The 24,612-nt window shown below is 40.9% G+C and overlaps 3 protein-coding genes across 3 annotated transcripts in view; all 3 read left to right on the plus strand.

The window, feature by feature from the left end:
- Positions 1-3,297, plus strand: part of hsp90b1 (heat shock protein 90, beta (grp94), member 1) — a 4,469-nt gene extending 1,172 nt beyond the window's left edge. Inside the window, exons 5-18 of the mRNA XM_079567734.1 lie at positions 45-376; positions 482-593; positions 714-839; positions 925-1,041; positions 1,113-1,250; positions 1,317-1,394; positions 1,478-1,543; positions 1,635-1,904; positions 1,998-2,243; positions 2,332-2,468; positions 2,556-2,634; positions 2,706-2,861; positions 2,965-3,063; positions 3,152-3,297. Coding sequence (XP_079423860.1) covers positions 45-376; positions 482-593; positions 714-839; positions 925-1,041; positions 1,113-1,250; positions 1,317-1,394; positions 1,478-1,543; positions 1,635-1,904; positions 1,998-2,243; positions 2,332-2,468; positions 2,556-2,634; positions 2,706-2,861; positions 2,965-3,063; positions 3,152-3,178 — 1,983 coding nt within the window. The 3' untranslated portion in view covers positions 3,179-3,297. The remainder of the gene's footprint in view (positions 1-44; positions 377-481; positions 594-713; positions 840-924; positions 1,042-1,112; positions 1,251-1,316; positions 1,395-1,477; positions 1,544-1,634; positions 1,905-1,997; positions 2,244-2,331; positions 2,469-2,555; positions 2,635-2,705; positions 2,862-2,964; positions 3,064-3,151) is intronic.
- Positions 3,298-6,094: 2,797 nt separating this feature from the next.
- On the plus strand, positions 6,095-13,336 carry prkar2b (protein kinase cAMP-dependent type II regulatory subunit beta). The gene is made up of 11 exons (XM_079567948.1): positions 6,095-6,757; positions 7,684-7,719; positions 8,124-8,176; positions 8,264-8,347; positions 9,183-9,289; positions 9,361-9,514; positions 10,619-10,720; positions 10,782-10,856; positions 10,929-10,997; positions 11,071-11,206; positions 12,127-13,336. The coding sequence occupies exons 1-11, from the start codon at positions 6,295-6,297 to the stop codon at positions 12,255-12,257; spliced, it is 1,410 nt and encodes a 469-aa protein (XP_079424074.1). The 5' UTR covers positions 6,095-6,294; the 3' UTR covers positions 12,258-13,336.
- Positions 13,337-13,725: 389 nt separating this feature from the next.
- hbp1 (HMG-box transcription factor 1) lies at positions 13,726-20,363 on the plus strand. The gene is made up of 11 exons (XM_079567625.1): positions 13,726-13,795; positions 14,913-15,073; positions 15,153-15,333; positions 15,412-15,532; positions 15,628-15,742; positions 16,245-16,360; positions 16,510-16,666; positions 16,731-16,875; positions 17,072-17,356; positions 18,778-18,919; positions 19,093-20,363. Exons 2-11 carry the CDS (start codon positions 15,001-15,003, stop codon positions 19,108-19,110), a joined length of 1,353 nt encoding a protein of 450 aa, XP_079423751.1. The 5' UTR covers positions 13,726-13,795; positions 14,913-15,000; the 3' UTR covers positions 19,111-20,363.
- Positions 20,364-24,612: the final 4,249 nt, after the last annotated feature.

Below are 24,612 nucleotides of genomic sequence, written 5' to 3' on the forward strand. Positions count from 1 at the left end.
AATGGTATTTTATTAGTTACTCATTTTCTTTTTGTTCTTTTTAGTCCGATAAAGAGAAGAACATGCTCCACATCACTGATACTGGCGTAGGAATGACCAAAGAAGAGTTGGTCAAGAACTTGGGCACAATTGCAAAGTCTGGCACAAGCGAGTTCTTGAACAAAATGACAGAAATGCAGACTGAGGGCCAGTCTACCTCAGAGCTGATCGGGCAGTTTGGAGTTGGTTTCTACTCTGCTTTCCTTGTGGCAGATAAAGTAATTGTGACTTCGAAGCACAACAATGGCACCCAGCACATCTGGGAGTCTGACTCCAACCAGTTCTCAGTCATTGAGGACCCTCGTGGAGATACTCTGGGCAGAGGAACAACCATCACGTATGTTCCTTCAAATATACTGTATTATTGTTTCATTACAGTTTAAGTATGTAATGGAAAAAGGCATTGAGATGTTGATTTTAAATTTAATACAATTTTGAACAGACTGGTGCTGAAGGAAGAAGCCTCCGATTATCTTGAGCTGGAGACGATCAAGAACCTCGTCAGGAAGTACTCTCAATTCATCAACTTCCCCATCTACGTATGGGCGAGCAAGGTAACTTAGTCCTGCTTAATTTTTTATTTTTAGCTTTGACTACAAAGCATGAATAAACTAGTAAATTGACAAAAGTTGTGACGTACAGTAAATAAAGCTCCTTGTCTCTTCATCTCACAGACTGAAACTGTTGAAGAGCCCATTGATGAGGATGCTGAAGCTGAAGAACCAGAGAAGGAAGCCGCAGAGGATGAGGCTGAAGTAGAAGAGGAAGAGGAGGACAAAGACAAGCCAAAGACAAAGAAGGTAATTATCCTTAAAAAGCTCGAGTAAATCCTTGACTTGAAATTTCATGTGAACTCTTATTTATTTTATGTTTCTTCCATCCTAGGTGGAGAAAACTGTGTGGGACTGGGAACTAATGAATGACATCAAGCCCATTTGGCAGAGACCAGCCAAGGAGGTCGAGGAGGAGGAGTACACAGCCTTCTACAAGACCTTCTCTAAGGTGGGTTCAACCTATTGCTTACTCTAGTCCATGCAATACGGATAGAATAAAATAAAACTTTTTTCAAACAGGAGACTGATGACCCTCTGGCCCACATCCACTTCACTGCTGAAGGAGAAGTCACCTTCAGGTCTATCTTGTTTATTCCTGCTTCAGCTCCTCGTGGCCTGTTTGATGAATATGGATCAAAGAAGAATGACTTCATCAAGGTACTTTTTTTATTTTCTACAGTGGGATGTTTGTGAACATAAACTTAAATAGACCTCTACTTACAGCTGTTTGTGAGGAGGGTTTTCATTACGGATGACTTCAATGACATGATGCCCAAGTACCTGAACTTTGTCAAGGGCGTTGTAAGTTGAGATTACTTTGATTTTTACTGATTAAAAGAGGATTTATTTTTGCTGAGCTTGTGTTAAGAATATGATTTGTTTAGGTTGACTCTGATGACCTTCCACTAAACGTATCGAGAGAGACTCTACAGCAGCACAAACTGCTCAAGGTGAGCTCCACTTTGTAACTTAACGCTTTCATATTATGCATATACTGAATACAAATCAGCTAACGGTGGTGCTTGCCTTTTGGGGTGTCAGGTTATCCGCAAAAAGCTTGTGCGCAAGACTCTGGACATGATCAAGAAGATTGCAGAGGAACAGTACAATGAGAAGTTCTGGAAGGAGTTTGGCACAAACGTCAAGCTGGGTGTCATTGAAGACCATTCAAACAGAACTCGTCTGGCCAAGCTGCTTCGCTTCCAAACCTCCAACAGCGAGACCGTCCTGGCCAGCCTGGAGCAGTATGTGGAGCGCATGAAGGAGAAGCAGGATAAGATCTACTTCATGGCTGGTACCAGCAGGAAGGAGGTAGGAGATGATCACTGCATCTCAGCATTTAAGTTCTTGCTGAATGCAAAGTTTAAAATTATAATGATCTCATGTTAAATTGTATCCCCTCAGGCTGAGTCATCACCTTTTGTAGAGAGGCTGCTGAAGAAGGGTTATGAGGTGATCTACCTGACTGAGCCTGTGGATGAGTACTGCATTCAGGCTCTGCCAGAGTTCGATGGAAAACGTTTCCAGAATGTTGCCAAAGAGGGAGTGAAGTTTGATGAGAGCGAGAAGACCAAAGAGAAGAGAGAAACTCTAGATAAAGAGTTTGAGCCCCTCACCACCTGGCTCAAGGACAAAGCCCTCAAGGATAAGGTAGATAAACGTTTCAGTGATTTGATATTTTAATATTCAACATGCTATTGATTGCTGTGTCTTACTAAACATTTTCCCCTTCCCACAGATCGAGAAGGCTGTTCTTTCTCAAAGGCTGACCGACTCTCCCTGTGCTCTGGTGGCAAGTCAGTATGGCTGGTCTGGAAACATGGAGAGGATCATGAAGGCTCAGGCTTACCAAACCGGAAAAGACATCTCAACAAAGTGAGCAACCTCAAAGATCAAATATACAACATGGGCAAAACCGAAACTGGGTTTGACTTTTGACTTTTTGCTTTTTTGTGTCTCTAGCTACTATGCCAGCCAGAAGAAAACATTAGAAATCAACCCCAAACATCCTCTTGTCAAGCAGATGCTCAAGCGTGTCAATGTGAGTGAAATAAGGAAGAACAAATAAAATGGTGGCTTTTGAAATATCTAACGATTATTTTTGTCCTTCAGGATGATGCTGACGACCAGACGGCATCAGATCTGGCTGTGGTCCTGTTCGAGACGGCCACACTGCGTTCAGGTTACCAGCTCGCTGACACAAAAGCCTACGGGGAGCGGATAGAGCGTATGCTTCGATTGAGTATGAATGTACCTCTGGACGAACAGGTACGAGCTCGTGCATGTCTATTTTTATTTGATCCGTTCATGAAGCCATAATTGTTGCATTGAATTGTGAGTTGACGTAGTGAATTAATGGCTGGATTTACAGATCGAAGAAGAGGTGGAGGAGGAGGAGGAGCCTGCTGAAGACGACTCTGAAGATAGAGAAGAGGACAATATAGATGCAGATGATCAAGATGACGAAACGGTATTGACTTTAGCATGTACAACTAACGATGCACATTTAAACCATTTAAAAGTGAGTCTAAATGTGTAAATTTCACATTTTATTCCAGACACAAGACGTGAAAGATGAACTGTGAAGCACTGAATGTCCGAGCATGTTCCAGCGGAGCAACAGTTCCGGTGCCCTATGGTCGACATCATCCGGGTGGGGTTATGGGTCGGGGTTTTTTATGACGCAATTTGTTGTTGTTTCGTTTTTTATTACATTCCTCATGATTGTAAATTTGTTAATATTTAACTGTCCTGTTATGGAAAGGAGCGATTCTGTCTCTTGGAAAAATAAATGTTTCCCGGAAAAGGATAAACTCTCAGTTTAAAATTATTCTCAACCTGTAGATGTTGTACAAAGTGTATTGCTTTGGCACACTGTCCATTCTAATAGACAAAATCAAATTGGGCTATTTTCTAGAACACCAACGTGGTGCCCTTTGGGGCTTGCTCAGTAGCTCTTGAGATGTTCTTTAAGGTGTAAAACACTAAATTTTATGACTCGGTACAAGTTTAAAATGAAGCTATTTGATACATGGGGTCAATATCCTATAAGAAAATGGTGTACGTTTAAGTCTTTAGGATTTTTCTCTACTGAAAAAATTCTAGAATATTTAGGGATACAAAGATGCAAAAATAGTTGGACATTCCATACATGCCGGATTTATGAGCAATACAAACTGTTTCCTACAGGTGGCACTGTCTAACTACGAGGGCTAGAGTAATATTTATCAAAAGTGGTTCACTTTTCACAGTAATGTTAGGTAAAAACAGATGTTTTTGTCAGAAAAATAATTTATTTGAATATTAGAACTTTACAGAGTGGTCTATTTGGACGCTTTAGAATCATGAGTGTGTTTTTATGTTCAACTTTCAGGTTTGACTTGCCAGTCTCTAGTATAGGACAGTTATAGTTTTACTCCATTTATCTAAGACAGCCGTATGCTTTCTATTGAGTCTGACTACTTTGCACTTAAGCTGAAATGACAGCAGCTGCATGCTTCATTGGCTGTTGATGAGCACTGGGCATGAGAGACTATCATGAGGGATCTATGCTTGAGGGAGCAGAAGGCTCTTTATGTCTTACAGTAAAATACGAGATGTGGTTGTTAGTTTGATGTACACATTGTCCAGTGCAGTCCTTTCTGGTCAGTACAGAACAATTGCCTTGAATTGTGGTTATTTTTATTAAAGTGAGTCAGATTTGGCCAGAGGAGTGGCCACAGAAGACTGATAATGCACAGATAATTTCATCTCACATTTCCCATAGATTCTTCCTGTAACCTTTCTGACTGCTCACTTCATACTGTATACCATATAGACTTATAGTAGGCTAAAGACAAGCAGTAACGTATTGTATGCAAAATCAATTCAATCAATATTTTTTGGGGACAGAGCAGACACAACACAGAGCAGTGACCCCAGTTAATATTAGGTTGCGTTTATGTTATAGATTTCAATTTCAGCTGGAGGGCAAGTGCCAATACAACTCTATGGGAGCATAACAATTTTTGAAAGAAATTTCTATACAGATAATGTCCAAATGTGTTCATTATCTATCTACTGGCCAACATCACGCACATGTGTTTGAATATTGTCACCACTTTTGGATTATAATCAGACTACAGTTCATGTGTGGTGGAGGAGAGGAATTAAATTTTAGATGCATTAGCAATAAACTAAGATCAGAAATCTGCATTTTGACAGTATCATCATGGCATTTTCAGTTGCCCTCCACCTCAATTTTAAACTATAGGCTCTTGAGAATGCTGTGATGAACACAACCTATTGAATAATTAGGGGCTTTGGTTCCTAAACCTTTCACTGTCCTGTCAACATTTAGCTTTCCAAGGGTCATGAGGTTTTAGTCTGTGGTTCTCATATTTTATTTATTTGTTTATTTGGTCGGGACAGTGCATGTTACGTCACGCCAGACTGTAGCCGTGGGCTAATTTCCAGCAGGTGTCCCCAACTTGCACTCGCATTCACCTAGTGTACATGTTTTTAGTGATAGGGGAAGCTGGAGTACCCAGCGGAAACCTACGCAGACACAGAGAGAACATGCAAACTCCACACAGAACAGTGACCCATCATCTCCACATCTGGAGATGATGGGTCACCTGGCGTTGCCCCTCAGTCGCCCACTGCTCCTTATGGGTTGCCCCAGCAGTATCGAAGGACTGGTCAAATGCAGAGGACACATTTCCCTATAAAGTGCCTTAACCCTGAACCCCAGAAAGGCCCTGTCTGGCCCGAGGAACAAACCCAGGACCTTCTATAGCTGTGAAGCATACTGGTATTTGTGCCTCTGCATCGCTGGTGCACCTCTGACATGTTAGTGTCTGAAACCTCAGGGAGTGGAATCCTACTGGTACCAGAAGAAGGACTAAACATGGTGAGGCTGTGTTACAGTTTTATGCAGCAAAAATCTGGAACTGTCAGGATGTGAGAAAGTGAGAAACCTCCAGTCCGACACTGACAATGTTCAAGTCGAGGCTGAAAGCAGGTCTATTTAGCTCTGAATATGACAACTGAAAGTACTTTGACTTAATGATTATGTTTATGTTTTATGGGTTGATTTACCTGTGATGAACATTGAATTGTCTTATGTTGGAATTGTAGGGCCATTTGAGACTTTATTATACTTATACTTAAAGATGATTGCATTTATTCTTTTTAGTACCTAATAAATATAAGTTAGGTGTTTGAAGTTTTTAATTTGGTCCTTCTAGTAAACATGTTCATACGTCTATTAAAGGGTTAAAGGGACAAGCCAATACACACAAATAAAATAATAGCAAAAGGTACTTCAGTAATATTAACTCATGATAATAATACTTCTCATGTTGCCCATGATCACCAAGACTAATAATATGTGTTCTGTAGCCCACCAGAGAAGACGATGTAGCCGAATAGCCTAAATATTCCGGCTACCACTGATTCAATGGCTTTGCATGCGCGCGCTGCCCAAAGCGCATCGCGATAAGATCACCCGTTTTTTTTATGCTGCTTGCTACAGAATACATATGGAGGCAGACATTTTAAGGCACAGCTCGTCACGCTGACTGTCATCTCTGGTGTTACTTTTGTGACTGAAACGCTTTTCTGATCACTCCCATCATCGGTCTTTGGCGGCTGCAGCTCGTGCGCCTCGCTGCTCATACGCAATCCCTGGATAGGTGGTTGCCATGGAATCCTGGGTCACATGCGTGGGTTTCCTGTAGCCAGAAGCAGCAGAAGATGCTTGGACCGAAAATCCACAGCCATTTTCATTGAAGAAAACGCGAGGATTGGCTGTGGCCTGACTGCACCTCCATCGGCACCTGACACCGTGTGCTTCTTGGACTCTGCACAAACCGCTTTTGTCCACATTGATAGACTGGGACCAGGAATGAGTATAGAAATCCCTGAAGGACTGACGGAGCTGTTACAGAGCTTTACCGTGGAAGTGTTGAGGAACCAGCCCAGGGATCTGCTCGAATTTGCGTTACAATACTTCACACAGCTGAAGGACAGAGAGAGCAAAGAGGCCTCGTTTGGCAATGACCAAAATTCGGCCCCAAGACCTCCAAAAGCGGTCATTTTCATTGACGAAGCAATGCAGACCGATTCGGAAAATGGAGAGGAGGAGGACGACGACGACGACGAGGACGACACGGAATTCTTAGGTGCGCTATGTTTCATGTATTCTTTTACGCATGTGACATTTAAGCTAACTGTTCAAGGACGATATTGATGAATAATGACACACACTGGTGCGCGTGTGGAGCGCTGTGGCGCGGGGGAGAGACCATGAGCGGTGATGCTCAGCGTTCAGCACCTTGCATCCACAAGGCGCTGTCATTTGCCTTATATGGTCACGGAGCATCTGCGGTTAATGGACATGTCCTGCTCCGCGTTCACCAGGGATGCATGCAGAGAGTGAAGGCCTGTCAGCGGCAGCAGCAGCCTATGTCAGCCGTATGTTTTTCAGGGAAATCAGAGAAACGCGTAGGTCATTTGAATAAGCCTCTTCAGGTGAGGCCTGCTGGGCCTAAAGCCTCATTATGAATTACAGCACTCATGTGGATCAGTGATGGAGCACACTTCCACTGGGATGCACACCATGCAAGAAGTACAACATTTATACTGAGGACCAGAGTCAAACTCTGAAACAAGGGGTCAGTTTGAACAAAAGTGCCACAAGGTGCAGCATGTAGCATAGCAACCGGAGCTCTGACACAGCATCCCAATGAGTGAGGGCTGGAGGATATGATTACAAAGACAAGGACAAGGTACTAAAACAATAAAATGCCAAGACTGCCTTAATACTGGACAGTGTAGGCTATCACTGCTGTTTATATATTCCCTGTTCTTTATTAAATGTCACCTGCTTTGAAAATAAAGTACATAAAGAACTGCACAAACTGAAAACTTGTCAAATGCATATCAGTCAAATGCTGCAAATCAGAGCAAACAGCCTGTATGAGAATGAGATCTGCTGCAGCAACAGACAGGGAGATTGAGGTCAGAACCAAATTAGACTGTGAGTGTTTTTAGAGAGATGTCTCCTGTGGTCTGATCTGACATGCTAATGGTGTGTGTTATGTTCCAGCGCCAGTGATCAGCAGATACATCAGGAGAGCTTCAGGTGAGTGCTCACTTTGGCTGTTATAAGCACCATCTGTCATGAAGCTGGTCTGGACTCTGTCAGGGATAGAACAAGTACAATAAAAGGACACTAGATCACGATAACAAATTTAACTTTTCTTTCCTTCCCCTTCCATCTGCTTTTCGTCACACTCTGTGGCTTGTTATAATAGTGAGGAATGATGGTCACGGAATCACATCATACAGTAAAAACAGGCCTAAGTTCATGTCTAATTTCATACAATATCAGGAAATTGACCATTGAAAATATTCAAATGTATGCTGGCATTGAAACATCCAGTGCTGAACCAGTATCTGCATGTGCTTTTCTAAATCTAAAGATAAAGGCCTGTAGAGTCTGACAGTAACTTCCTCTACCTCGAGTGTAATGTTTTGTTCTTCCAGTGTGTGCAGAGGCGTTTAATCCAGATGAAGAAGACGAGGACAAAGAGCCGAGGGTGAGTGAGTGGTTTTGGTTTCATAGTATTCGAGATGTGCACTGTGCAATTACGCGTGTGACCAAACAAAAGGTGTGTACTTTACAGGTCACTCATCCAAAAACAGACGAGCAGAGGCAGAGGCTACAGGAAGCATGCAGGGACATTCTTCTCTTCAAGAATATTGAGCCGGTGGGTGGAACATTCCTGCACTGTGACAGAAATGTGTCTCAAGACAGAGAGGCGAACAATTCCATATGTAAAGTACACGCATCGAAAAGACAACAACCTCAGGGAAGTCTGAATAATGAACTACCGGCTTATAGTGTTCACCCACTGATCCAAAGGCCTGCGGTTAAAGCTCCCTCCAGTGATTTCTGTTGTTGTGTCTTTTGGCAAGACAACACGGATGCCGGGTCAGGTGTTTGCATGTGTGAGATTGGATGGATAGTTGGTTCCTTATAGTAAAATGCTCTGGGGAGGTGGAAAAGCACTTTATAAATACAATAATTGCACAAAATTATTACTATTCTGATTTTATTTTCAGTTAGATTAGCCACAAATGAAGAAGATCCAAAGATGCGCTGTTCCACAAAACATTTATAAGGGAACAATGTAAAATGAAGTATTATGAAAGTAACATTAGGCTCTCAGTCATACTGGGAACCTTAGTGTTGCTGACGAAGCCTCTTGGATGAAAGGCGAAACATCCTACACTTCAACTTCAGTGCAGAAGATGACTCTAGAACCTTCATCTAAAACACTATAAGATACATTTTGTTGTGTCCTAAAGTAAAAGCCAATTCATAGAACAGACTTGCACAAGAAATATTGCAACCCTAATAGCTACACTTCCACTGCTGCAATAAAACAACCATTAACAGTATTTTTAACTCACTTTGGACATCGGCTACATGAGTGTGCGATGCTGTTTTTTTTTAGATTTTCCTCAACATCTGCACCTCTGTTACCACTTTCGGTGTGCGTTACTCTTCTTCTCTCAAACAATATTTTTCTGCTACTGCAGGAGGAGATGTCTCAGGTCCTTGACGCCATGTTTGACAAACTTTGCATAGAGGGTGAACACATCATAGATCAAGACGACGACGGAGATAATTTTTATGTAATTGAAAGGTAAACGTCTCCATTGGTTAACAGCCTTTCAAATCTATCAGAAATGACTCACTGTATGTTTATGTTTGCAGTGGTACATTTAACATATTTGTCAAAGTGGACGGTGCGGAGAAGCTGGTTGGGTCCTATGACAACAAGGGCAGCTTTGGGGAATTGGCACTGATGTACAACACTCCCAGAGCAGCCACTATCGTCGCCACGAGCCCGGGAGAAGTCTGGTGCCTGGTGAGTACACATGCACCCTCCACAGGCACCTCAGCAGGGCTGGCTGGGCTGGGACTGGCAACATGCTGTGAAGGGCATTGAGTTTACATAGTCAAATGGCTGTAATGTTTGTGAAAATTGCTTTCTCTCAAAATCTAATCTTCCAGCATAAAATTATGAATGAAATTAGAATACACCTTGTTCAACAAAGAGAAAGGTGTATTTTGAAATGTTGTAGATTATATTTTGTTTACTTATTATATTGAATGAAAATCACAAATCATTGTTGATCATCTATTTTTTAATATTATATATCGGCTCACCAAAGATACAACTAAGATTAGCTTTTTGTGTTGTTTGTTTCCAAAAAAAGATTATGCTTTGTTTGGCAGGGTTTGGGTTTGACAGCCTAATTGTCAACTTTTGGAGAACATTTAGCACAAAACCCAGCAAAAACTCAAAAGAAAAAACCTCTGAACTTACAGTTATGCAGCATATGGTTTGCATATTTAACATTGTTTGGTGCAGCTCGGGGGCACCCAAGGGAGAGGCCAATGTGGTACACAAAACTGATGTAGCACACAGACTGTGGCTACACCTGAATGTTTTGAAAGAAAACCATCCGAGAACTCCATGTTTGCATTCGAGAACATATACACTTTATTCAGAGAGTTTGCTGGTAATGGCAATTATACTACAGTCTCTTGGGATTATAGATTATAATCTCCATTATTTTTTTAATTTTATTATTATTGACCCATATTTAACCAGGATAGTCCCACTGAGATTAAGAATCTCTTTTTCAGGGGAGTCCTGGCCCCAGAGGGGAATCTATTGTACATGTTTTTAGTGGTAGGGGTTCACAGACACGGGAAGAACATGCAAACTCCACACAGAAAGGCCCTGTCCAGGTGGGAATCGAACCCGGGACCTTCTAGCTGTGAGGCGTGAGCTAAATTGTTGACTGGACTGGGTTAATTGAGTTGAGGATGATTCGTCCAAGTTTCAAACCAGTCCAGTCTTCACTTTAGTCTCACTACTACAATGAATACTTCCTGCATAAATACATAGTGAAATAGTTTTTTGTACTATTTTTCTTTTTACATTTTTATTTGTGTGTTTTAGGACCGTCTCACGTTCAGGAGGATCATAGTGAAAAATAATGCAAAGAAAAGGAGGATGTATGAAGCATTTATTGAAACACTACCGCTGCTTACATCTTTGGAGGTTAGTTCATTCATAACAAAAGTATTTTGTCATTACTTAACCCTCACAATTGTCTTTATAGGTCTCAGAGAGAATGAAGGTTGTAGACGTTATTTCCACACGAGCGTATAGTGACTCACAGCAGATAATTGCTCAGGTAAAGGTTTACTTTTTTTGTTTACATCCATAGTTTGTATTTTAATGTTAACTCTTTACGTTTGTATTCCAGGGTGATTTAGCCGATTGTTTCTACATTGTGGAGTCTGGCCAAGTTAGAATCACAATGAAAAGGAGCCGGGTACGTTCTATCGTCTTTGTTTTTGTTCTCGAGAGTATGCGGAAAAGTGACAGGTTGGTCTCTTTCTACACAGACAAAAAAAGAGCAGGAGGAGGAGGAGGTGGAGATAGCCTCATGCTCAAGGGGACAGTATTTCGGAGAGTTGGCGCTGGTCACAAACAAACCCCGAGCAGCTTCAGCATACGCAGTAGGAAATGTCAAATGTCTAGGTAAGCGGTAAACGCAATATAAATACATGTCTTCATATTTTTGCAAGCATGCAGTGTTCTTTAGCGGTTTGTCATGAAATCTGAATACTATTTATATCAACTGTAGATACAAATGTCACTCAAAAAGAACAAATGACTCGAACAGCAGGATGGCCAAGGCGTTTGGATGCGATACACATGCTAGCCACAGTGTCCTGAGAATTCAGCAATTTGGAGAATCTCCCCACTTTTCATCTCAATTTTACACACCCTTCTGTCTGATAATGCTTATGGTTCAAAAAAGAACAAACTGATTGATTTTGGTAGGGTACCTTTAGCCTCATAAACCGTTAAACTCAACTTATACATTCATACAGGAACATGGGTGGGTGCACTTGACAGGATTTGATAGCAGTGTTTTTTTCACCCAAAGCATTTCACAATGGTCTTTTTTATTTCCTCCATGCTCTGTGGTGGTAAGAGCTCCCATGGGGTTGACTGACAGAAGCACAGTTGCATCAATCTATGGCATCTGACCCTTTGATCACCAGTAACCCCTCACTCACTGACCACACCCCGCGAGGGTTGTTTAAACGGCCCATAGTCACTCATGTGATGATGGCGAGTCTTCTTTAAACATGACTGGAGTTGTTATGTTTCATTCATTCATGCTTGAGAAATCGTGAATGCTGATCCATCACAAAAGCTCAAAATGTTTACCCCCCTCTGCTGATAGTGGTAGTATCGTTTTTGCATGTTTTCTTTGTTTGTCTTTAACTAACGGCTTTTAACTGCCACCAGAGGAAAAATCCATTGATTCCTCAGAAACTGACTGAATTATTAGTTTTCCTTTGCATGTCTATTATTTTAAGTTATAAAACATGAAATACTCAATAGTCAGTACTCAACCTGTGGCCTTTTGTGTGAATGGTGTGTTCCAGTGATGGATGTGAAGGCGTTTGAGCGGCTGCTGGGCCCGTGCATGGACATCATGAAGAGGAACATACAGAACTACGAGGAACAGCTGGTGGCGCTGTTTGGCAGCAGCACTGACATCGAGCTAACTGCATGAGGTCGCTACAATGGACAATGCATTATGGGGAAAAAGGCTTCTGTGGAACTACTCAAAGAGCTTTTCTTACAAGAAATGTGAATATTCAGTATGAAGTGTGATCAATGAAGCACTGCAAATCGTAATCTGATACTTCACTTTTAACAGCATTTGTCAGAGTGTAAAGCCAAAGCCGAGGTGCTCAAAGATTGGATTAGATTTCTCACAAAGTATCAACTAAAAGTGTGTTATTGTGCATTTGTTGACAGTATTAGCCGTATTATTTGTTTCTTCCCTCATAGCAGCACTCAGCATTTAAGTAAATTGTAAATTTCCAAACTTGTGTTACAATCAGATGCCAAAGCCAGTTTTTTATCACGATTATGTGCAAAGGTTTCACTTTCCCTTTGTGTTCTTCAGAGAGCACTGACACTGGCAGTTTACGGTGCACATGTAACAATGTGTTCACCAGTTTCAGTCAAGATATTTCTTTATCAAACTCACACTATTGTGCACATTTGGCTACTTTCACTTTGGTTTTTATTTTTTTATAGAGTGAATCCCATAAGTATTTGTTCATGAACTGTAAAACACTGTTGGTTGGTTGGTGTTTGTGGCTAATAGCCTAATAATATGCTTTTTCAGAAAAAATACAGACCTATAGCTGATAATTTTGTAAGAACCTACAAAAAATAATCAATGTGCATTTTAAATTGAGTAGCTTATTTACTGTTCTTATGGGCCCAATTTTAATTTGATATTGCCTAAATAGACTAGTCATTATGAGCAGCGTTATTTGAACTATATTTTCCTGTGTTTTACTGTAAACTTTAAGACATGCTTTTTGTGTTGGTGAAACATGATTTTCAATTACTGCTACCTCTATTGTATTGGTTAAAAAAAGAAAAGAAAAAGAAAAATGTCATTCCGTTAACAGGAGCATACCGGATAATCATTTAGTCCATTTTCATTCAAACTGACTGGTATTTGGATAATAAAAGCCCAATTCATAAATACCAATCTTACTTCCTTATTTGCTAGTTGTATACTGGCTATTTTGAAGACAGCCCCATATTAATGGCTAAACAAACTGTATGTTTCACTTTTCATGTCAATAAAGACCTTTTTTGTATAGTCAGTGTCTTGTGTTTTCTTTCAATCACGGTCAGTTCATTCAGCCATTCATCGACCATCATTGGTCTATCTGCAAGAAGAGCAGCTCTGGGTCATCCTGAAATAGAACGCAGACATAATCGCGATGCAAAGGCGATTTTCTTTCTGTAGTGGCAGGATTTGTAGATTAAAAAATAAACCTGCATTGTTCCTGTTGTTCCAATCAGCTGTTTCTGGCTGGTAACAGGCACGTCATTCCAACCAATGGCACGATGATCAACAAACCAGACCCCGCCCGCTTTATTTTTCTGAAGCCTGCTGACCAATAGAATCCTGTCATTTATGTGATTGATGTGATCGACCACCAATAGGAGGCCGCCTCTGAAAAACATCCAGTCCCTCCCCTCGAGTGAATGCCAGAGAGTTTCTTGATGGCGACAGATCTGGTAAGTGGGAAGTATCTACTTTCTCGAAAAAAATTACAGTGAAAAGTAAAATTTAGCTCGTCGAACATGTAGTTTATGCATTTACGTGTAAAACCGTGTGTTTTAATGACGTTGTCACGCACTTTTTTGGTGTCAAATTACAGACAGAGCTCGAGTGTGTTTTTTTTTTTTCACCGAGACGATGTTTTGATGATAACAATCCTCGTCGACAGCAGTTTGACTGAGCTGAAGACGTGTTTAAATCAATCCAAGGTTCACGATTTTTTAATTGAAAGCAGAGTCGCGAGGCTCGTGTATTTTCTTGTCATTCATTTCGAACGGACAGCGATCTTGCGTCATGCCTCAACTTGTTGACATTCTTTTGTTTACTGTGTTAAATCGACAGCTTTTTGGTTTGGGTTTCGGATCTTCCATCCAATTTGATGGAGTTAAAACCATCAGGTTTCGTAATAAAATGGCGTTTTATAAATGACCTGACATCTTACTACCGTGTAATAACAGGACAATGAAATGTCACCAATGTGTGCGTACACTCAAGGAGATAAACCCCAGTGCGTTTGACGAACAGGGCTGTATATTTGCAACATTCTTCTGCTTTGACGAGGTCTTGAAGTCATGGACATTTTTTTCAGTTTTCTGAAAAGGTCTGTTTATCTAAAGATCGACAGAACCTGTACTGTCCGATGCAGTGAGACAGTAAATAGGTTGATGTATATGCATGCGCTTCGCATTTGAAGCGTCAAAGGGCCACTTTGTGTGAACAAAAAGCAGCCATCTACTTCTTATGTTACGCAGTTGTGAATGAATGAGCTCTGCTGCGCATGCGCTAAGCCAAGTTTATAAACAAGGCCTCCACGCAGCGAGTCACATGACCAGACTCAGAGGTTGAGCAAGTCAATTCAGAGACAAAGAGCTGTAGCTGCTCTTTCACATTATATCAATGACACAGATAACTGGTCCCGTATACGGCCTCAGCAGCATAGTATGCACTCAAATCTGAAGTGACACGTGATTCACCTGTGAAATAACAGAAGACATAGCCCTATGTGCTTATATAGTATGATTTATGACAGTCTGTCTTGTATTTCACATTTTAAAAATTCTTTTTTCTGTTTAGAATTAACCGATGAAGCTAAGTTTAATGGTGGAAATGGAATAAAGTGTCCTGAATATTAACAGAGAGTAAAAGGCAGAAGATTTGAAGAATGGATGAAACCTTTGATCCTCTTAAATGTAATGAGGATTTGCCTTCCTCACCCGGCTGCCATATGGAATACGGTATTTTTTCTGCTGCTTCATTGTAATAAATGTTTTATATGTTAGCGGTTGTGTTAACAGTCCCTGTATGTGCACACAGATGATATGCCAGAGCTGCAGGAAGTGGAGGAGGACCAAAGGGCTCCAAACCTGTTCCAGGTCACACCTGGGCTCTCTCACCAGGAGCTCAGTTGTTCTCCAAGTACAAATTGGCTCGCAGAGCTCGCTAACATCGCCACAAGCCCCCAAAGCCCCTTACTGAAGGACGCTCCACATAAGAGGTCTGCTTTTCACTTAAATATCTTTTTCTACTGTGCACTATGTCATTATGCACTAATATTACAATCATTATTCAACAGATCTTCTCCGGTCCACATTTTTGGCAACAGTAGTAGTTTACATTCTTACGCCCGGCCCCCTTTAGCCAGCAGTGCACCCAACCCGTCCAGAGGCCACCTCCGGGAGCGCAGGCGTGTTCGGGTAACTCTCCAACTTCATATCAAAACTCAAACTGATTTTCACTTTATTTGATAAAGTTTTTTATTATGCACATGTTCATTTTCAATAAACCACAGGCCAGCAGCGAATCAGAGTCTGGAGTTTTCTCAATGTCCTCCTCTTTCTCTGATGATGAAGACATGGCCTGGTCTCACTCCTGGCCCACAACAACTTGGCATTGTTTTCTCAAAGGTATGAATTTTAACCAAAGTGTCAATACGCAACATTATCATTTTGTATTATGACAAAACAGTGTCCAAATGTTGCAGCAATGTTTGCTTTAGGCACATTTCACTGGTTAAAACAGAACCTGTTCTGGCAGATGTAGGAGACACAACCCAAGACAGTCCCTGTTCATTTTTCTTTCTTGAATAAGACCGTAGGACAAAGTGCTAGTGATTGAGTTCAATTCAAAGTCAGGGCATCCTTGACTTTATTGGTTAATTAATTAATTAATTTTAAATAATTGACAACTTTTTGAAATTCATTACGAGGTGTATCATACTATTCTTAGTTAACTTAACATTTACATTTTTGTTCTTTCTTTCTTTCTAAAAAATATTTTAAAAATGTTCTCCTTTTTCTCCACCTCAGTCTAGAGTATGCCCTCTAGTGTCTAAACCGCAGTATTGCTAAATACTCTATGGTTATTGATAATTTCTGTATAGATGTTGTTACCTTGTTTGTTGTGCAGGAACTCGGCTGCGTTTCCACAAAGGTCCAAACGTGGAGTGGCAGGAGGCCGATGAACTGGCAGACTCCGACGAAGACTCTGACGATGAAACCATGATGCCTGTCACCTCCCTGAAAGTAAGATAATACGCCCGAAAAAGTGTAAATTGCATTACACTCGTTTCAAATGTAAAAATCCTTGTGAGAGCTTCAGTGTTCAGTAATGGCCATTAGGGGGCAGAAAGCAGAGGCATTATTGAAATGTCTATTCTTTTGGCTGTTTATAGAGATATGGATCAGAGGGGCTTAAGCTTGTGAGCCATGAAGAGACTGCATCTTATGGTCAGACAGTTCTTAAATTGACCTTTGACCCTGGTTCACTCGACCAAAGCACTCTGACCGCTGAGTGTCGATTGGACCATCCATTTTTCGTGAAAAATAAAGGTAAACGATTTCTATAATATAATTAGTTACAGTACAGTTACATTTTAAATTGTGTTCCCAACAGGGTGGTCCTCCTTTTATCCAAGCCTTACTGTGGTGCACCATGGCATTCCATGTTATGAGATGCAGCTTGGTGATGTGTGCCTGCCACCAAACCACCCTGATGCCATTAACTGTGATGATTCAGTTGTCTTTGACACTTTCAGAAGGTAATGCCCTGAACTATATTTTTTATATATATATATATATATATATATATATATATATATATATATATATATATATATATATATATATATATATATATATATATATATTTTCTGTGAAACGAGTAACAATAGCATAAAAAAAACAACAGTTCTGTACACAGACGGACTGAGACAACTATTGTTTTTCATCCCTCAGCTATGACTTCACCCCACTTGATTCTTCAGCTGTATATGTGCTGAGCAGCATGGCCCGCCAGCGTAGGACCTCTCTGTCCAGTGGGGGCGCTGTGAGTCCAGACTGTGATAAACTTGAACGCTCTTACTCGCCACAATCTTCCAGCCACAGATCTCGGGGGCACACCTCAGGAACCGCCAGCAGTGCCACGCCCACAAAATGCAAGAGGCCAATGAATGCCTTTATGCTGTTCGCCAAGAAGTACCGGGTGGAGTACACACAAATGTATCCAGGGAAAGACAACAGGTCAGTCTAAGTGTAGCTTTGTTGTCCATTCATATAAGATACCTTCAGTTACTATTACTTGACTGCACATTTTCCTGTCTATTTGCACCCCCTGAGAGTTTAAGAGCGGATGTAACAAAATAATTTCTCCATTGTGAGATCAATAAAGTCCTATCTTATTTCTTAAAGCTACTCTAAGCCCCGCACCATGTAAACAGAAACACGTACAGACATCTCAAATGTTTGATGCAGCAGACGAAGCAACAGTTAGCGGTTAACAGTTTAGCATTATGGCAGAATTTTACAAAAAGATCGTGAACTGACAAACATCTGACCGACCTGCTCTTATGCAGCTGAAATCCTCATGAAATGTCAGTTTGTTTAATAATGCAACATCTACAGGAGCTGTCAGGTCTTTTTCTCCTCATGATTACAGCAGCACCGAGAGGCTGAGGCGTTCAAGGGTTGTGGAATAAAAAAGGTCTGCACAGTAAACTTAAAAGCGTGTGGTCTGTAGTGTGGAGGGGAGTGAGGGCCGTAGGTGACGGGGGAAAGCCAGGTGAGGGGAGGAGTGTGGAGGTGGAGCATAGCAAGGTTCATTACTCCACCTACTGATGAAAAAAAATCAAAAAGACATCACTTAGGGCAACTTTAATAGCATTGTTGAACTGTTTCAAAAATACTTCTAATTAAGTACACAGTACAATGCAATAAATTACTAAACCGAAAGTCCGCACAAAACTGATTTTGCGTTATGTTACGCTTTTCTTTTTCTGTAAAGCAGAAGAATTTAAACATTTATATGTTAAAAAGTTTTCACTCAATTTTTTAACTTTCTTTACTTGATCGGGGCAATGCACAAACAACATTAGACTAAGAGAGAAGAGATGTTGTGCTAATTTCCACCCGCAGTCCCTACTACTACTACTACTCCTCCCTGGCTGATGACACCAAATTACAAACATGTTTTGCAGGATGCCCGTCTTGATGCAACTCTCTCCACTTATGCCAGGTTTATCTAAAGGTATTAGTAAACTATTCAATGAAAGAGAATACATCCACCAAGATATAAACATTCATAGTTAAATACTACATTATAAAAGAGCTCAGTAGCATTTACTCATGACCCAAAGGTACACAGTTCAATCCCTGCTCCCACCAGTGCTTATGGAGCCTGTTGGTACAGATCGGCAGCCACAATTTCATCAGCCAGCCCCAGTAGCTTACCACAACCGATTGTGCAGACTGAATTGTGTAAACTAAAACCCTTATTATTGTGTAAGTTTAAGTTAGTACAGGAGAAATAATTTGTACCAAACAGACAAATCAGTAAACCAAAATCTGTGATTGATCAATGAAATAGTGCTGCGTGGAAAGGGCCTCTCAGACAGATATATGGAGGTGTCTCAGTAGTTTGATGTGCTGTCTGCTGTTCGCCTCAGAGCCATTAGTGTCATTCTGGGTGACAAGTGGAAGAAGATGAAGAATGAGGAGCGCCGCATGTACACCATGGAGGCCAAGGCTCTCGCTGAGGAGCAGAAGAGGCTCAACCCAGACTGTTGGAAACGCAAGAGAACCAACTCGGTAAGGGCACAAGAGTACAAGACTGATTCAGTATCAGTAATTAAGTCATGTAATAGAACATAATAGCTGATACTGAAGTCAGTGAAAGTCATTTGTCATGTTTTATTTATTGTTTTTTATTTGGTGAATGTAATCTCGGTTTATTGTTACCTTTTATCCCTTTTCTGTTCTAGGGCTCACAGCAGACCTAGATAATCTCCCAGAATCCCTCGCTGCTGCTTGTATTAGCTGTTGAAGAGGTGATGGACAGAGTCTGATGGATCGCTCGAAGCCTCTTCCGCTCTCCCCCTGTATTCTGGAGACTCAGCTGTGATAGGCACTTCACTCGCTTTGTATAACCCTGAAACATTATACAGGCACGAGCTATAAGCCGAATATGTAATCTAGTCACTAACCATGCATATATTTTCTTAACTGTTCTTATGACGTCCCATTCCCCTCAAATAGGAATGAATTTCAGGTTTATTCACATGTTGGAAATAGAGCCTGTGGTGCTACGCATTGAAGCTGCAATTTTACATTTGTAATTAGTAGGGGATAAAATTGGGAATTTGTAATCGCTTTTTGTCAGGATTGTTATATTTGTATAACATGAATAACCCTTTCATACATTTTTGTACCACTCAGTATATCATTGCAGCCGACATTTGGCCAACAGCGCAGTGTTTACTGACTGTTGGCCGAGTGATGAGACGGCGTGCGCGTAGTGGTGTCGGGCTATACTCAGTCACAAAGCACTGCAGGCCTTTACTGTAAGTGTTTATCTGTATTGCACTTTATATAAATATGTAATCTACTATACTGCCAATGTATATGAAACCATTTGTATAATACATAAAGTAGTTAGAGTTAGTTCTTTGACAAACCGTGGCCTAGAAGGCGGTCATGATCTGCTATCAGGATTGCTAATGAATTTCAAATGCTTTTGTTCATATTGTACAGGATTACAGTCCCCATTACCCCTTGCACAAAATATCCTTGTATAATACTATAAATACATTTTGTTTTAAACTTGCATCTTAAAAGTGTTTTGTGTTGTTGTTTTTTTTAATCCCGTAGTTCAGTGGGAATGCATGCTTTTGGAACGGTGAAGCCAGTAAATACAAGTTGATTCATATAAATGCAAGGATTGACAGATGCTACATTTGATTAACAATAGAGTCTCGTGACAACGCCTCAGGAAATGCTATGAAAGTACTGTATTACTTACAGGACTGCAATGACCATTGCCAAATGAGGACTGCACCAGGACTAATTTAGGACTTGAATGGGACTAAAGCAGGAATAAGCACATAACCAAGGCTAAAGCAGGACGAAGCAGTTCAAATACAAAGACTAAAATGTTTTCATCTCTTTTCTCATGAAACTACGAAAATGAAATGTTATCAACGTTTTGGTCGCTTTTTTCCCTTTTTATTGCCATGACACCCCCCTCCCCGAGATAAGCAGACATTCAATAAAGTTTTGCAATAAATTGATGATTGTATGTGAGTTTCTTAATCAAATATTAGCCTGTACAATATGAGAAATTTAGTCGGGACAGTGCATGTTCATGAACAACACAGATGAGACTAGCCCAGCACTCGTACCAACACGCTCTTTCATCCTGGCCCATTGTACATGTTTTTGGAGGTTGGGGGAAACCTGAGCACCCAGAGAAAACCTACACAGGCACGGGGAGAACATTTACTAAACTGTTTCGACCACAGTATGTTCCATTAACTTTAATGAATTTAATGGAGCACTTGTGCCTCACAGTTCGAAGGTCCCAGGTTCGATTCCCACAGGACCTTTCTGTGTGGAGTTTGTATGTTCTCCCCGTGTCTACAAAGGTTAGTGGTAAAAACATGTGCAACAGGTTAATCCTCCAGCCAGGTGTATCTGACCACCAGCCTGGGTCCACATCATGGAGACGGGTCCCTGAGCGCTAGCCCACACTGGCAGCCCACTGCTCCAACAGGTCACCCAGCAACATTGAGGATGGGTCAAATGCAGAGAACACACTTTTCTACAGAGATTAATAAAGTACAACTTCACTTTTGTCAATTTTTAAGTCACCATGCGTGACTTAATATGTGCATTTTGTGTCTCTTCTGAAGGTTGTTTGTATTTTTCTGATTAAACCACTGAAGACATAGGTGTCCTCATTTGACTATAGCTGCCTGATTTTCTCCCAAACTCTCAGCAGTCTTCATATCCACTGAAACAAGCTTTTGCTCCTCCGAGTAAAAGCTTTGTTTCCAGGTAACAACAGATCAGATGTGTCTTCCTCGGCATGTGTGCAACATCAAACCCACGTGTCCGCATGTAACAAGCCCCTTAAGTAGGAGGATTATTCACTCTGGGGCGCGTGAGGACGGCATTAAGCGTGTTTTTAATTGAATCGAACACTTACTGGGGGAACCTGGTCTTTTACTCTGGAGATGTAACAGCCCCTGAAAGGAAATGGAATGAAAAGCACACATTATCATAAGCTTTTAAGAAGAAACGCCGGATGCAGCGTTGCGTAATGAATGACTTATTTACAGAATTTAACTGAAATAAGCATATATTTCAACACGCAATCATATCAATAACTTTGGAATAAGGACTTAAAGAAACATAAGAACATATTATGAGTAGTGGCTGGCAAATATTAGTAAGTAATATTTGGTATTTGGAAAGGCTACAAACTACACAATGGAGAAAATAGTGTGCAGTGTTTCAGGAAATGTTTGTTCAAGAGTCAGGAATGGTGTCTGTCAACTTAGAAAATGTATCAGAGGATCATAGCAAAAAACAAAACAAAAAAACAACTCCTGGGGTATTTGCACATGTAAACGAGCCTCTTGTGTATTTAACCCAGGGGTGTCGAACATGTTTCTCAGAGTGCTACATAAAGTCATTATTCATTCACTCCACATTCGATGGCAGTAAGTTACTGTTGTAACTACAGCCGCCCTGGGGCAGACTGACCATTTACCACATGGCTATAATGTGTTGTTTATATCCTGATCTCTTATCATGTCAGCGTCCTCTGCTGGACACGTGTGGAATTCTTTCCTTTTTTTAATTTAAGCTGCCCCCTAGTGGCTGGAGTGAGCAAACTGGTTATTTCGTTAAAAATCCGCACAGGAATGGGCCTCAAAGGGCCACATTAAATCATGACCATGACACATGTGATTTAACCTCTTAACCCCCCCTGGACCGAGCACATTTTTTTCCAGTTTGGCATCAATCTAAAAGGTTCTTGAAAAAAATTTGACGAAAATGTAACTAAAGAGTGACAAAAAACATGAGGAAAAAAAAGTTTAAAAAAAGTGACAAAAAAGACAAAAAAAAAGTGACCAAAAAAAGGATGAAAAAGTGACACAAGAGTGACAAAAAAGCCACCAAAGAGTAACAGAAAAGTGAGAAAATGTGTGACAAAAATGCAATGAAAAAAAAAAAGTAAAAATAAATTTTAAAAAAAAGTGACAACGCGGCAACAGTGCGAGGAAAAGTATCTGTTTAGATGAGTTTTGTAGGTCCTAGCTTTCAAATGAGGCGTTACTCTGGCCTTACTGGCTGTAAGCTTTGAGATTTGGGTAAAGCTGAACCGGAGAAAATGCACTTGGTTCGCTCGGGGGTTAAGAGGTTCATCCAGCAGGTGAGCTCTCTGCTGCTTCTGATAGAAAGGAGGGAGCTGAGAAAAAGCTTGGTAGAGAGAGAAACCTGCTGACTTTGTTATTGAGCAAGACACTTCACCTATCTTGCCTGTGAATTCAATTGGTGGTGGTAGTCAGGGCATGTGAGCGTGGCAGACAGAAGAGTAAATAGATAATGGACGACTAGTGCAAACAAAAAACCTTGTAAACACAATATGAAGCTGAAGTTACATTATTATATCTAGGCCGTGTAGTTCATTGGAGTTGAAGTGTTACTCAAAACATACAACCAAATGACCACAAATAGGAGATGGAGATGAATTACCCTAACTTTGTGTTTCATGTAGGACTCGAGTAACATTAACCCCTATAACAGCCAGAGGGTGCTGTAACCTTATGTTCAACTCACTGTATAATAATTGCACATATTCTCTTTTTTTTTAACCAGTAGCCTATAATAAGATGTCACGCTTGAAGAAACTAAGCTCCATCTTTGTGATTTCAGAAAATGACCAGCCCATGCAGTCATTTATGGACCTCAGCTGAACTGGACCTCTGCTGAGAATGTCGTACAGCCTTAGAAATAAAAAAAGATTGATAGCACTGCACGCTTTTGATTACAATAAAACCACAAAGATGATAAACTAAAAAGAAAGTAAAAAAAAAAGGTGTTTAAGGAGCATACCAGCAGTCACAATGGTAGGAAAAGAAATAGCTCAGGTTGTAGTAGAAGAAAGAACAGTATAACATTAGAATCTGTATTAATTACAAAACAATAGCTCCATATCATATTAAACCAGCTCTTTTGTTTCACTCATGTTCTCCTGGGATGCCTATTGCTCCCATTTTTAGACCAATTTACCACTTTTTCCATCTGAAATCCAGAAAGTCATGTGGCGTATTCATTATGCTATTTTCCCCGGGACAATTAGGGAGTATTAATGCTAAAATGAGCAATGATAATAGAGGGAGAGTGACAGGGCTCATTGCCTGTGGCTTCCTTTGTGAATCTGAAGCTGCTGCACCTTAATCAAGGCTCACTCATTAAGGACAATTAGCCTCCAGTCACTCAGAGACAGAGAGCACACGAGCTCTCTGTCATTGTTGGGGCACACACGTGTTTGTGTCAAAGCCAAGCTCATATGAAAGTCAATACCTTAGCGCCTTAGGAGTGCTGCTCATTCTCACATCCACTGAACGAAGATTTATTCTGAAAGTGATTGTGACTATTTCCGGTTGCTGTTCTGCATGTGTCGATAAAACATTTTGATTGAGCTAAATTTTCCCATTATGAACACATCCTGTTTTTGCAAATACCCTCCGTGGTGACTGGTTAAATTGTAGATGATAGATGGCTACTTTTACAGCTGGCGGATAGACGGCAAACACAGATTCCCTGCAAGCACACACACAAAAAAAATCCTTCCCTGTCCTTTCTTTTTTGACACTTTATGCCAGCTTTATTGAAACATGCAGTGGCAGCCTAAGTGAGGAGTGGCAGGTTATGTAAGAAGAGGCAGGCGAATGAAACACTTCCAATGGTGCTCCTGACACACACGCCCCAGCTCTTTTGTCAATATTTGAGCACACTTCAGCCTTGAGTGAGGCCACAAAGACCTGTAATATTTCTGTCACAATATGTCACTTTAACCTGCAAGCCGTCCTGCCAATCACAGCTGCTAGGGGGCGCCATGGTGCCCCACATGGTACTTGTCAAACTTGGAGAGCAATAATGGGCTACAGGTCTAAAGCCATGCAATTATGGAAGTTTTCTTTTCCAGCCTGTTGATTGAGGAAGATAAGAAGAAAGGGGGGAAAGATTCAGTCAGAAAATGTTAAAGTGATAACCTGTAACATTGCAAAATGAGGAGAGCGAGATAGATAGATTTAAAGTCCCCCCTGACCTCTCCTGAATAGACCTGAAAGCCAGTTCTAATTTGCATAATGAGGAGAGAGAGAGGGAAGTAGACGATCAAGGTCCCTCCCCCTCCCCTCCTGATTGGACCTGACAGGCCGCTTCACAGGAAAGCTTGCCCTATTGGTTAAAGTTATGACACCAGGGATTCT

Source organism: Gobius niger, assembly GCF_951799975.1.
Source record: "Gobius niger genome assembly, chromosome: 12".
Lineage (NCBI taxonomy): Eukaryota > Metazoa > Chordata > Actinopteri > Gobiiformes > Gobiidae > Gobius > Gobius niger.